Source organism: Podarcis erhardii (assembly GCF_964252035.2).
Source record: "Podarcis erhardii genome assembly, chromosome: 9".
NCBI lineage: Eukaryota > Metazoa > Chordata > Lepidosauria > Squamata > Lacertidae > Podarcis > Podarcis erhardii.
Window position 1 is genome coordinate 69,675,924 of NC_138512.1, and position 14,776 is coordinate 69,690,699.

The 14,776-nt window shown below is 44.0% G+C and overlaps 1 protein-coding gene across 2 annotated transcripts in view; it reads right to left on the minus strand.

Moving 5' to 3' along the window:
- Nucleotides 1-14,776, minus strand: part of FRAS1 (Fraser extracellular matrix complex subunit 1) — a 384,087-nt gene that overhangs the window by 147,386 nt on the left and 221,925 nt on the right. For both annotated transcript variants that reach the window (XM_081876572.1, XM_081876571.1), the window contains exons 20-21: nt 4,010-4,162; nt 1,996-2,142 (exon numbers count right to left, since the gene is read on the minus strand). In XM_081876572.1, coding sequence (XP_081732698.1) covers nt 1,996-2,142; nt 4,010-4,162 — 300 coding nt within the window. The remainder of the gene's footprint in view (nt 1-1,995; nt 2,143-4,009; nt 4,163-14,776) is intronic.

Genomic DNA, 14,776 nt, shown 5'->3' on the forward strand with positions numbered 1-14,776 from the left:
TCCTGTCCAACGCTGAGTCCAGACCACAAATAACTTTACCAATGGGTCAACAGCTATTCATACACACACACACAAGTTTCCCCTCCTCCATGACACAGAAGTGAATAACACATTCAGGAAGAGAGGTATGTAAAAGGTAAAGGGACCCCTGACCATTAGGTCCAGTCATGGCCGACTCTGGGGTTACGGCGCTCATCTCGCTTTATTGGCCAAGGGAGCCGGCATACAGCTTCCGGGTCATGTGTCCAGCGTGACTAAGCTGCTTCTGGCAAACCAGAGCAGTGCACGGAAACGCCGTTTACCTTCCTGCTGGAGCGGTACCTATTTATCTACTTGCACTTTGATGTGCTTTGGAACTGCTAGGTTGGCAGGAGCAGGGACCGAGCAACGGGAGCTCACCCCATCGTGGGGATTTGAACTGCCGACCTTCTGATCAGCAAGTCCTAGGCTCTGTGGTTTAACCCACAGCGCCACCCGCGTCCCTATAACATATTAAGGAAGAGAGGTATGTACTTCTCTGTGATTTTTGTGAGTCATCTACTGAAACCCTTCCTCAGTTGCCCTTTCCCTTGGAAATTCAGTCACAAGAGAGATGAATTCTTCAATGAGGACACCTGGGCTTTAGCACAACCCTACCCAAAGAAGCCCAACTCACACCCACACAACAATTCTTTCGGCACCAGGCTAAAATATTTTTTTAAATTTGCCCAGGTGTTCCAAATGCTCTCTGTACTCCTAAGCCTGCATAATGGTCTAATCTGCTCTCTTTTGTCATTTATTTCTGTTGTTACTGCATTACACTACAACGTAAATCATTTATTATATGTCTATTTCACTGCGCTGGAATCCAAGTCAGATGAAAGGTGCCGTACAAAGCTTTTAAATCAATAAATATTGAACCATTTCTTGTTGCCTCCTTTCCATCGTCTCCCTCCAAGGTGGTTCAAATGTTTTGAAAGTTCATGCAACTGTCTTATGAGGCGAGAATGCAGAAAAGGGACTGTTTCTTTGATTAAAATGGCCCGCATATCAGAAACTCCCTGCATGAAGAAAGCTAGCACATCAGGGGAAAGGCCTGACATTAAATAGTCCAGGTGGACTATGCTACATTACCTTGCTAAATGTTTGAATAGATTCCCATTGAAGAGCCAAGAATGGAACTATTAGAGTTAATACAGCTCCAGGGTTTTCGTGTCTGGGTATTCTTTGCCCCTTAAGGGCACACAAATCTTCATCCACTTTCCCACAACCCTCCATCTAAAATCTCTTATATACCTAATTTTCTACGCTGAATCATCTGACTCATTTTGTGTCACAAGCCTTAATTAATTCACACTTGCAACACATCTAAGAAGCTGTGTGGATTAACAGAGTGAAGAAGTAGCTAATAATTAGATGTTTGATGAGGCACATTTACAAAACTCAAAATATACCAGTGACACATTATTCAAAATGACAAAGAAAAGGCAATTTTTTTTGCAATGTAAGCTAGTTAAGACAGAACTGTCTTTACACTGCATGTCTTATTAACATTACTTATTAACATGAAGTGTTGTTTTTTAAAATGCAAACCTGTTTTGTGAAGTGTCTTAAATATAAATGTTAAGTTAATTCCCCTATTTCAGCTATTTCTCCCTGCCCCTTAAAAACTCTCCCCCCACCCCAGTTTTGGAGGCTATTTCAAGTCTGATATGCTTGGATCTGAATCACAGCAATTTAGAACCATAGAATTTTAGAGTTGAAAAGGGTCCCATGGATTATCTAATCCAGGCATGGCCAAATTTGGCCTGCCAGCTGTTTTGGGACTACAATTCCCATCATCCCTGACCACTGGTCCTGTTAGCTAGGGATGATGGGAGCTGTAGTCCCAAAACAGCTGGAGGGCCAAGTTTGGCCATGCCTGATAACCCCCTGCAATGTTGATTTAAATCATCTTTCCGTTTTTTTATTTGTTTAAGCAACAAACAGATACAAGCAAGAAGCAGAAAGACGTACGTTTGCAATGCTGGTTCTCATCTTTATAGAACCCAAGGAAACAGGCCGAGACGCACGTGCCGATGTGAGAGAGAACAAGCTTCGAATCGCAGGAGGTACAGGAGAAAGGCCCCTTGCCTCGGCAAGTTGTACACGAAGCGTCACACTCTGGAGGGGAAAGACATTGTGGAAACGTACGTCTGTGAGAAGCAGCCTCTCTACAAACAGGCCATTAAGAGCATTACCATAACTCTGTGCATCAGGGAGTAAAGCGTGTTGGGTTTAGAGAGGAGGAGGCTGGATTCAAAACCTGGTTCAGCCATGAAGCTCACTGGGCAACCCAGGTATAATAATAATAATAATAATTATTATTATTATTATTATTATTATTATTATTATTATTATTTATTATTTATACCCCGCCCATCTGGCTGGGTTTCCCCAGCCACTCTGGGCAGCTTTCAACAGAATATTAAAATACAATAATCTATTAAACATTAAAAGCTTCCCTAAACAGGGCTGCCTTCAGATGTCTTCTAAAAGTCAGATAGTTGTTCTTCTCTTTGACATCTGGTGGGAGGGCGTTCCACAGGGTGGGTGCCACTACCAAAAAGGACCTCTTCCTGGTTCCCTGTAACCTAGCTTCTCACAGTGAGGGAACCGCCAGAAGGCCCTCGGCGCTGGACCTCAACGTCCGGGCTGAACGATGGGGGTGGAGACGCTCATTCAGGTATACTGGACCGAGGCCGCTTAGGGCTTTAAAGGTCAGCACCAACACTTTGAATTGTGCTCGGAAACGTACTGGGAGCCATTGTAGGTCTTTCAAGACTGGTGTTATGTGGTCTCGGCGGCCGCTCCCAGTCACCAGTCTAGCTGCTGCATTCTGGATTAGTTGTAGTTTCCGGGTCATCTTCAAAGGTAGCCCCACATAGAGCACATTGCAGTGGTTCAAGCGAGAGATAACAAGAGCATGCATCACTCTGGTGAGACAAGGCTGTATCTCTGTTACAAAGATAGAGAAGCTTTTGCTCTCCAGATATTGTCGGATTCCCATCATTCCCAATCTGCGTGCCAGCATAGGGATGATGGGAGCTGTAGTCCAACAACATCTGGAGGGGGAAAGGTTTGCCACTATCTGCTCTCTCTTTTGGGAGGAAGAATGGAATATAAATTCAATGAATGAATGAATATCACCACTGTTGTGTTGGTGGTTATTATTCCTCTTTACCCAGGACTTTTGCTATTAAATAATCTATGGCCTTTGAAAGTGGGAGGGAGTAGACTGTTATTATGATGATTATTTTATTATTAAGCTATCATTACATTTTTTAAACTATATTTTTATCATTGATATTCCGCAGCGTGTTTCTAATGTCGTACACCGCCCTGGAATCTTCTCATAAAGGACAGTATATTTATTATTATTATTATTCATTTCATTTCTATTCCGCTTTATACCTGTATTTTTAAGAAAAATCTCAAAGCGGTTTACAGCATATTAAAACCTCAGTAAAACAATCCAGAAGCAAACATTTCTGAAGAAAGTAAAATATAGAGTATACAGTCAAAGCAACATAATTAACAGAAAAATAAAATATTATTTTAAACATTTCAAAATAAAACATTACAAAGGAGGTCAACTACAGAATGCATATTTAAAACAAGGTTAACAAAAAACTTAAACATTATTTAAAAATTGCTAAACTGAATAATAATAATAATAATAATAATAATAATAATAATAATAATAATATGGCGACCCTCTGGGTTGCTCTACACAGGGCTGCCTTCAGATGTCTTCTAAAAGTTGTGTGGTTCTTTTATCTCTTTGACATCTGGTGGGAGGGCGTTCCACAGGGCGGGCGCCACTACCGGGAAGACCCTCTGCCTGGATCTCTGTAACCTCACTTCTTGCAGTGAGGGAACCGCCAGAAGGCCCTCTGAGCTGGACCTCAGTGTCTGGGCAGAACGATGGGGGTGGAGATGCTCCTTCAGGTATACAGGGTTGAAGGCATTTTTTTCAGATGCTACTCACTTCGGCACTCCCCGCCAGCCTTGTAATATCCCGTGGGGCACTCAGGCAAGCAGCGCTCTCTTAGGAGCAAATGGTGGAGGTTTTGGCACTTCAAGCAGATGCTTCCCGTGTCCTGGAGATCTGCCACACACTGTGCACACGAAGGGTGGCAATCTGCAGAAAGGAGAAGAGAACGTTGGCATGAACGTGAAATAAGTCTATGAGACCACTGCCCAAAGCACAGCACAGTCATAGGAACGTATGAAGAGCCGGCGGAATCAGGCCAACGGCTCACCTGGTCCAGCATCCTGTTTTCACAGTGACTGAGCAAATGCCTGCAGGAAACCCGTAAGCAGGATCTGAGCACGACATTTTAGATTTGGAAGGTTTTAATAACTTTTTTGGGTGGCATGCATATCTGTGGTACGACAAAGTTAAGGCTCATAAAGGTTTTAAAAACCATATTGTTAGGAAAGCACTGTATAATGTTTGGACTAAATATAAAAATTTGTTGGAGAACAAAACTCCAAGGTGGCTGTCACCAATGGAAGCAAAGGCATTGAAAAAGCTTAATATGGAGTCTAAATGGCCAAAATACTGTGAAATCTTGGAACAGGAGGATAATAAGTGGAAATTGCAGAGTTTCGAGAAGCTAAAAGATAAAGTGTGAGATTGGCTTCATTATTATCAAATAATGGAGGTTTACAAGTTGGACAGGAAAATTGGCTTTCAGGTGGAAAAGACAAAATTGGAAACAGAGTTGCTAGAATCCAAAACTAAGAGCTTGTCAAAAATGTATAACTTGCTGCTGAAATGGAATACACAGGATGAAACGGTTAAATCAGCTATGATTAAGTGGGCACAAGATGTTGGGCATAACATTATGTTTGCTGACTGGGAAAGGTTGTGGACCACCGGTATGAAATTTACGGCGTGTAATGCCTTGAGAGAGAATATTATGAAAATGATCTATAGGTGGTACATGACCCCAGTCAAGCTTGCAAAAATTTACCACTTATCAGATAATAGATGTTGGAAATGTAAAGAAAATGAAGGTACATTCTTTCACCTCTGGTGGACATGCCCAAGGATTAAGGCTTTCTGGGAAATGATATATAATGAAATGAAAAAGGTATTTAAATATACCTTCTTGAAGAAACCAGAGGCCTTTCTCCTGGGTATGGTTAGCCATGTGGTGCTAAAGAAGGATAGAATGTTTTTTATGTATGCTACAACAGCAGCAAGGATACTCATCGCAAAGTATTGGAAGACACCAGATCTACCCACTCTGGAAGAATGGCAGATGAAGATGACAGACTACATGGGACTGGCAGAGATGACTGGCAGAATCCGAGACCAGGAGAAAGAGACAGTGGAAGATGATTGGAAGAAATTTAAAGACTATCTTGATAAATATTATAAAATTAATGAAGGCTAGAATTGACATGGGTTTAAAAATTATGTGGTTTTCAGGGGTGTTGACTATGGAAAAAGAATAAAATTATTAAAAAATATGGGAAGTAAGGGAAGGGATTTGTTGATTAGATTACGAAATTAGAATACAGAAGGGGGAGGTGTGAGGAGGTCGGGGAAAGTAGGTTTAAGAAAATAAGGATGGAAATTATACTTGTTTCTTTTTGTTTTTTGTTTGTGTATGTTTTTATTGTTAAACTTTAATAAATATCATGGAGCGTGGAGCAGAGTGGGGACTGCCTTCCACAATGCTGGCCTGCTCCTGCAGCCAATGGGAAGCTGCGCACGCCTCCTTGTGTGCACGCACACACACACACACACACTCCGACCCACCGCGGCATCTACCAACCCAAGCCACAAAAACTTTGCTGACCCCTGCTATAGAGTGAGATGAGCATGCAATCCCAGAGTTGTCCACGACTGGACCTAACAGTCAGGGGTACGTTTACTTTATAGCAAGGAGAGAATCATTCAGTAGAGACTGGAGGCAGGGGTAGATTAGATTGGGGAGGGGGGAGTGAGTAGATATTCATGTAAAAAATAGTTATTATTTTATTGTTTTATTGTTTTATTGTTGTTAGCCGCCCTGAGCCCGGCTTCGGCTGGGGAGGGCGGGATATAAATAAAATTTATTATTATTATTATTATTAAAGATGCATTGAATTTCTATACTTGTTTGTGCATTATAGACATGGAAGAAGAAGAAAGAGGCAGATTGCTTGTTCAGTGTAGAAGTAGCATCAGACCAGGCTCTTAGGCAGTTGAAGTAGACAATTAACAGCAATTACCAGACTCAGTGTGGCTTCTCTTCCCTGCTTCCCTTATGTTCATCCTGCTTTTATTTTCAAGCACTGAGGTGTTGAACACATTTCCTTCCCCTCTCAAGGCTTGTGCCTTGGTTCAGTGCCTCGGAGACTCCTGTACCGCCTTCCCTAACGAGCACAGAAAACGTTTGGCCTGAGAGGGCTGCTTGGATGCTCAGTTGCCTTTTTGGATTTCTCCTTGCCAAAACCACTCTGTCACTTGGAAACTATTTCTGAAAGCACAGCAAATGTCCAGGGTTGGTTCTGATATGAGATAAGGCGGTGAAACTGCCTTTAGGCGCCACATTTCCTTCAAAGCAAGCTAAGTCTGAGCCTCCTATAATACTAACTCAAGTATGCTTTATTAAACTATGGCTTAGCATTATGTGTGCACCCTGCCCAGCACCTAGAAGAAGAAGACGAGGAGGAGGAGGAGGAGGAGGAGGAGGAGTTTCGATTTGATATCCCGCTTTATCACTACTTGAAGGAGTCTCAAAGCGGCTAACATTCTCCTTTCCCTTCCTCCCCCACAACAAACTCTCTATGAGGTGAGTGAGGCTGAGAGACTTCAAAGAAGTGTGACTAGCCAAAGGTCACCCAGCAGCTGCATGTGGAGGAGCAGGGAAGCAAACCCAGTTCACCAGACTACGAGTCCACTGCTCTTAACCACTACACCACACTGGCTCTCATGGTTTGCTTATGTGATGGCCTGGGATTCCGATTCAGAGGATGAACCAGAGGAATCCCAGCCTGCACAGGAGTCCCCGCCTCCAGGGCCGGCTGAACTGGGGCAAGGCCTAGATGCTGAAGAGCCTACACCTGTGGCAGAGCACCAGGAGCTGGCCCCAGGTGAAACCCTTCAGGCCCCAGAGGGGCTTGAGGACTCAGTGGCTACAGGTGAGCCTCCTCCAGGGCCCAGTAACCCTTCGGCCTCTCCTGATCTGCAGAGGCTTAGGGCAGAGAGGCGAAGGGAACTGGTTGCTCCCAGGAGGAGTGCTCGCCTTAAGGCCAGAGGAGGCGGGGCTCCTGGGGGCCAGGACCGCCCCTGGCCTTAGAAGAGGATAAAAGCCCAGTCAGCCCGGTCCCAGGTTGCGGGAGCAACGTCGTTGTTGGCTTTGGACCTTCCTGTGTTCTTGATCCCTGCTTGGCCTCCTGTTCCTGACCATCCGGTGCTCCTGTTCCCTGCTCGGCCTCCTGTTCCTGACCATCCGGTGTTCCTGTACCCTGCTCGGCCTCCTGTTCCAGCGTTCCTGTTCCCCGCCCGGCTCTCCGCCTCGGACCTCGCCCCTCTTCGTGTGGACTCAGACTACGCTCAAGGTACCTTTCCCCCGGGTCCAGCACAGCTTACTACCAACAAACCAGGATCTGAAGCCATGGTTTGCTGTTGACTTACAAACCCTGGTTTGTTTTAACTATAGCTTGCCATTATGCATGAACTGATTGATTTGCAAAGCCCTTAAGAACTTGGGTCCACGATACCGTAAAGTCCACCTAAGCCTTAATATCCCAGCTTAATTGCTAAGGTTTGTTGGAGGAATGCTGTTAACTCTCCAACGTGTGAATGAGGCCCACTTGCCATCTAAAGAAATCAAGCACTCTATATGGCTGGGCCAGCAATGTGGAATGCCCACCCATTGGAAACCCACCAAACACCCTGTTTTTTATTTTTAGACAGCTTCTGAAGACTTTCTGCTATCAACCAGCTTTTGGGGCTGGATGCGTTTCACGCGAGTGGCGAGCTTCTTATACCGTTTTCTGCTTTTATATTTTTCTTGTGTTTATATTTGCTGTTGGCCACTTAAGACATTTCCTACACAGGCTAGATGTATATAAACATTTTTTATAAATAAAACAGAAACTTAAAGTGGGAAGATTTTCCGTTCTTCACTAAAATGTTAAAAACTAATTTAAAAACAGCGGCAAAAGCTCATCTACCCGCAGCCAGGAACACGAATCAGCTGATGATGCCATTTAAAATGAAGGACTTTTCAGCAGGTAAGAATCTGACAGGGTAAAGGCGCAGAGCCCTTTAGGAAGAGAGTGCCACAAGGAAGGTGCCACTAGTAAGATTTATTAGGGAGAAGATAGACAGGCCTTCTCCATTCAAAGGAAGCAGCCTGAACACAAGTTCTCTTGTCCTGAGAAAAGATGCCTTGAAATACGGTTAACGTGGAACTGAAAATACTGTTTATGTACGCTACAACAGCTGCAAGGATGCTGCTTGCCCAGAGCTGGAAAGATGACAAGATACCCACTAAGGCAAACTGGCCAATGAAATTACTGGACTATACAGAGATGGCAAGATTAACTGGGAAAATCAGAAAACAGGAGGATCAAAATTTATAAAATGTATAAAAAATTCTAATATAATATTTCTAATTGCCTTGCATTTATATATAGCAAAGGGAAGTCTATAGCAATTAGGTATATTTTAATCTAGTCAACTATGTAATAGGCTTATGTTACAAAACGAATATGGATTTTGAATTTGATGTTTGTAATTCTTTTTCAGTTTTGGAATAAACTTTTTTTTAAAAAAAATTCAACAGAGAGAGAATGGGACAAATATATATTGGATTTGAAATACCACTGTAAACACTCAAAACACTTTGGCAGGCTTTAAATTACTCCTGCAATGATACATAGATTTTGGATACAATGGAGTACTGTTAATTAAGATGGACTTATAATATGCGGTTGAAAAAGTTATTTAAAGAACCCACGGAGGGGAGGAGGGGAGTCCTAGGATTCAGAAGAATCTTGTGTAAAATTCTAATATTTGCAAGAACATTATTTGTGTGAATGAATTTGTAAAGCTAAATTTTAAAAAATTAAAAAGTGAAACATGATTAACGTGCGTTCAACCCGTTTTCACCACACTTAGAAGGTCCATGACCACTCTTTTTGTATTTTTACCAGCAAGAGCCAGAAGTGAGTGAGGGCCATTTGGGTTTTCTGCCACTGGCACTGGCATTCTGCACATGCCCGAACCTGCAGTGCCACCATGTCTCCACACTGACCATGTTTTCAGAAAAGCACTGGGCATGCTGTCCGCCTCCAGCCACCTATCAGCCTGGAGAGGATGGAGTTCACAGCAGGGAGAGGCAGACTCAGACCCCCTCCTACTTTGCCAGGAACCCGTCAACAAGTTGCTCATGACCTTCCCCTGAACCAAAGGAGTTTCAGAAAGTATTACAAGAAGTCTTTTGTGCACAATGCAGGGACAATGGAAGGGATCCTAGAAGCCAAATTATTCCTCATTACGGTGATTCAGAAAATTATATGGGAAATGATGGCTGTCTTGAAAGCAATGCAATCAAGCTGCTGCCCTCGAAGTACCATGCATAGCTTGCTGCCAGGTTTCCGGCTGGAAGTTAACCTTTCCATCCGTTTCCAAAACTTCCACTACAAGTGAATGAAAAGATATTGGGATTCTGCAACCCAGACCTGGCACTCCAAAGGAACCGAAGAGAATCAAGGAGCTCAAATTCCAACGGCAATAGATTGGCAATGAATGAACAAAGCAAAGGACCTTTGGGAGATACCATAACCCAGCATGCAACCTAAAGTTAGCACATCTTTAAACCACACTGGTTCCAATAGGAGAAATCTAAGAGCATGTTTAATGTGCAGTAATCAAAATATTAGGCTCAGCCTTGCCCTGTGTTCCTAGCCTGATCCTGTAGAGCAGTGTTTCCCAACCTTGGGCCTCCAGCTGTTTTTGAACTACAATTCCCATCATCCCTGACCACTGGTCTTGCTAGCTAGGGATGATGGGAGTTGTAGTCCAAAAACAGTTGGAGGCCCAAGGTTGGGAAACACTGCTGTAGAGCTTGGAAACAGGAGCCACTGAGATCAGACACTGGCTTCCTTTGCCACAAGGGCTTGCTGGCTGCAGGGGAGAACCTACAGACATTTCTAGCCAGGAGATTCATAACAGCCCTGACAAGTCCTGGCCTGGGAAATCAAGTGATAGAGGAGGGTCAATCAGGAGCTACAAGCAAGTAGAAAAGCTTGGTGCCAGCTTCCTCAGTTTGGGCAATGTCTTGCTGGGAGAAGCCATGTGGTTCTACCTGTATGCATACAACCATTTCCCTGAACACCAGATAGATTAAGATGCTTCCTTGCTCTCAAGTCAGAACCCTTTATTATTTGCAGCACATTCAGTAGCCTAAGGCAGCCTTCCCGAACCTGGTGCGCTGAAGATCTATTGGACTTCCGGGTCGGCACCATCGCCGAATGGCGGACTCCCTCCGAGCTCCGGAGGGAGCCTGCTGGGTAGGGGTTGGGTCCTGCCGCGCCGGTGATGCAGGGACCCTCAAAAACCATGGGCGGTGATGCCCATGGACTTGGTGACTCGGCGGGCACCGTTTGCGCCCCCCGACCCGCGAAGGAGCCTTTTTAAAGGCTGCGGAGCGGGTGATGGGGGGTGTGGTGCTATGAGTCCACTGCTTCCCCTGCCTAGCGAAGCCGCATGCCATTCGGCGGAGAGCAACGACTTCTTCTTTGGAAAATTTTGGATTTGGATTAAAAAGAACAACCCGTGAGTAAATTTATCGGACTTAAAAGGGAAAATTTGATTTATGAATTTGGAGCGAGAGGGGGAGGTGCAAAAAGGAAGTCCGCCCCCCCCCCCTGTTGTAGATGTCTTAACGCAAGGATTTGACAACTAAGATCGAGAGATGAACTTGTTTATTTGAAAAAAAAAATTAATTTCACGAAGGGAAATTACAATAACTGTGCTGGAGGAGAAGATTGTTTTGTGAGAACTATAATGCAACCCCCCGGGAACCGGGAGCGATCCGTTGTGAGAGACTGGTGAAGAGACACAGAAACTTTGACAGCTGTCAAAGTAGCTGTCAAAGCAGGAAAATAAAAGAGAACTTTGTTACGATGGCTTTGCTGGTTAGATTTGTTACAATTTGGACATAAATTATTGGAAATAAAGGCAACAAGTTATTTGACTTTTGGGTCTGATCTGGAAAGAAATTAAGTTACCATATTCCCTCTAGAGGGAGGTCGGGACATTGCAACAGTGGCAGCAAGTGGAAAAATACTATGAAATTGAGCAGGATTTGTTATCTCTTGGGAAAGCTGCAAAAACGAAGCATCATTTTGTCTACAGAGGTTTCTACACTAAAGGAGACAATGGATTTATCTATTGAAGAAAAGAAGGGACTTGACGTAAGTTTATGTTCCTGAATAAATAAAGCCTCTGTGGAGAACAAGAAGTTTCTGAATTAGAAGGTTTTTGCAGCAGAACAGGAAAAGAAACCTGAGGAATAAGAGCTGGCCTAAACTCGAAGTTGGAACATTTGGGACATCCAGACTTTAAAAGGATCAAGAAACAGAATTTGAGTTAAACTCTAAAACATAGAGGTCTGGATGGAAGAAGAATGATCTTTTCTGAGAGTTTCTCTGAGATTGGACTATCTGAAATTAAAAGCTATCAAAAGATGGCAAAGTGGAACTGAGACATGGATGTGGGTTCTCCAGGCTGGCAGTAGACAGATGGATGAACTTTGGAGTTCGGAACCGGGAAAGGGGGGAGGGAGATTTGGAATCCAAAGGCTGTAAAATTACATATTTTTTCTTTCTTCTCTCTCTTTTTTTTTTTTCTCCTTGTTTTATGAAAATAGGGGAATTCGTGGAAGGGAACTGGGGTCGATCTTAGGGAAGCATAAAAAATATAAGGAGAAATGGTTAAATAAGATAAATTAATTTTGAATAAATGGGTTATTTATAATTATAATAAGGCTTTAAAATTTGGGGTAAGAATTTGTGGAATTAATTTAATGGAAATGGAATACAAGAGGGGGAGGGGGGGAGTCCTGGAAAGATGTCAATGAAATTAAGTGTAAACTTTATCCTTTTCTTCTTTCTATCTTTCCTTTTTTATTCTGGAAACTTTAATAAATATTATTTTTTAAAAAATGAAGATCTATTGGACTACAACTCCTATCAGCCCCAGCCAGCTCTGACTAAGCTAGAGCTGATGGGAGTTGTAGTCCAAAACAGAATGCACTAGGTGTCAGGAGCAGGTGCTGGGAATAAATCACACAGAGCAAGTAAAATTAACTCTCTCTCTTTTAAAAGAAAAAACAAGGTCTGCCCCAGAGCACCAGGCCTAATTGGCACAGCAACTCTTCTTGGCAAGTCTTGCCCCTATGAGGCAGTTGTGGAGGCTGAAGGTTCACACTTTCCCACAGCTGCCTAAATCTCCCTCCCCATGGTCTTTCCCAAGCAATCTGAGACTACACCAGCCGGCCTCTGTTTCTCCCTCTTCATACCTCTTCTAAGAGACTCACGGGGGAAGCAGGGGCTTGTCACAGCAGGAGAGGGAGACTTCTAGGATTTTACAGCAGCCAGACTCATCTCTGCCTCTTGGCCTCCCTCCTCTCATGCTGCTGCTTCTTGCTCTGATTCTAGACTTCCCTCTGCCACAAACTCTCCCTGCTCACTAAAGCCTGTTGCCTTTTCAGCTTCTGATGCTTCCTCCTTCTCCCTCTGACCATTCATCATCATCCCACCACCAATCCCTGGGCTCTTAGCCTTCTTCCCTTGCTGGTGCCTCGGTTGGTGCCTCCCACCATTCCTCTGTGTCCAGCCAGCCCATGACACCAGGTTAATGCTGTCCTAAGGAGAATCCTACCAACCAAACAACACCCTGCTTTCAGAGATGCTTCATCCCAGCTACCCATTAGTCCTGGATTTCATGCTCTCCTCAAGCTCTCTTGAAATGAATGGGAAAACTCACTATACTGCTGGGATGGTATGCCACTGGTCTTTCAAATGTTGCTCAGCTGCAGCTTCCATCTTCCCTGGCCACTGGTCATGTTGCCTGGGGCTGATGGGACTTATATTTTGCACTATATAGCATGCACCTACTAGTTTCTCCAAGGGACGCAGGTGGAGCTGTGGGTTAAACCACAGAGCCTAGGACTTGCCTATCAGAAGGTCGGCGGTTCAAATCCCCACGACGGGGTGAGCTCCCGTTGCTCGGTCCCTGCTCCTGCCAACCTAGCAGTTCAAAAGCACGTCAAAGTGCAAGTAGATAAAAGGTACCACTCCGGCGGGAAGGTAAACGGCATTTTCGTGCGCTGCTCTGGTTCGCCAGAAGCGGCTTAGTCATGTTGGCCACATGACCTGGAAGCTGTACGCCGGCTCCCTTGGCCAATAAAGCGAAATGAGTGCCGCAACCCCAGAGTTGGTCACGACTGGACCTAATGGTCAGGGGTCCCTTTACCTTTATTAGTTTCTCCAGGTGAAATCCACTGAAACAAAAATAATTGGTATTTTGACTTAAGTCTCTGACATGCTCCCACACACCTCCCAAACATTAAACCAGGACAACTTTTGCTTCCATGCCATTGCACAGACGTACGTCTGCACAATTTGTTTGCTTTTGCCTCTGTGTGAGAACACAGTTTCCATAAGTGAGTCTTTCCTTCCTGGGGGGAGCATAGATCTCTCTCTATCCTGCAGCACTGCTTTGACCACGGGGACATCAAAGGACGTGCGTTCACGCTATTGATCTCTCTCAGAGGGGAAGAAAAACGAGAGAAAAGGAGGCGCTTGTAGTGAATTTGATGGACCATGGGGAACCAGGGATGGAGGGATGAGGGGAAAGAGGTACTTTATACTGTAGGAGCTTCTTTGGATTTTTCACAGCCATTTCCCTTTGAGCTAGAGAATAAAAAAAACCTGAAAAGGAACACAAAATTCTCTTTAATGTTTCCCGCTTCCACCATAATAATATTTTCCCTTTATATTTATCTTTCTGTCCTTCATGACACCCATTGGAATGAATGGGAGGGGAAATTTGCTTTCAGTTTAGTCTAGCATCAACCTCAAGCAGTTAAGATAACGTACAGCATTGTTCCAAACACATTGCTTATAACCTGAAGGATACAGGAATCATAAAAACATAGAGCAGGAAGGGATGTTGGGTCATCTATTCCACACCCCTCACTCGGCGCAGTAATTTTTCTGCAGCTTATCTGCCCATGAGTTTACCACAGTTCCAAAACCAGAACTGCTCCAGATCTTCCTTATGTCTCTTTGGAGCATTTCTCCAGCGTGAATAACAGTAAATTCAGAATTCAAAAATCAATTTAGGGGTGAAATCCATCCAATAAACATTAGATGATCACCAGGGCTAGCTGGCTGAATTAGTCTTATTTGGGCCAGTGAGGAGACCAGGGAAGAATTAGCTGTGGGATCCCAGAGCGGGTGATCTTCATAAAAAGGGGAGGTGGAGAGAAGGAAGGGGAATAAAAGATCAGGCTAAGTTCAAATTGAAAGCCAGGCAGAATAGCTCTGACTTACAGGCCCTGCACCTCTTCCGCAAGCCAGCATATGGTTCAGTCTTTTACGAAATGGTAATAACTCAACACTCTGTCCTCCCTCAACAAAAGTGTAAGGGGTGGAGACCTAAATAAATTGTGCACATGTCGCATCTCCATTAAATTCACTGCCAAATGCTTAGGACACAATCTTCCAGAAATTTCAT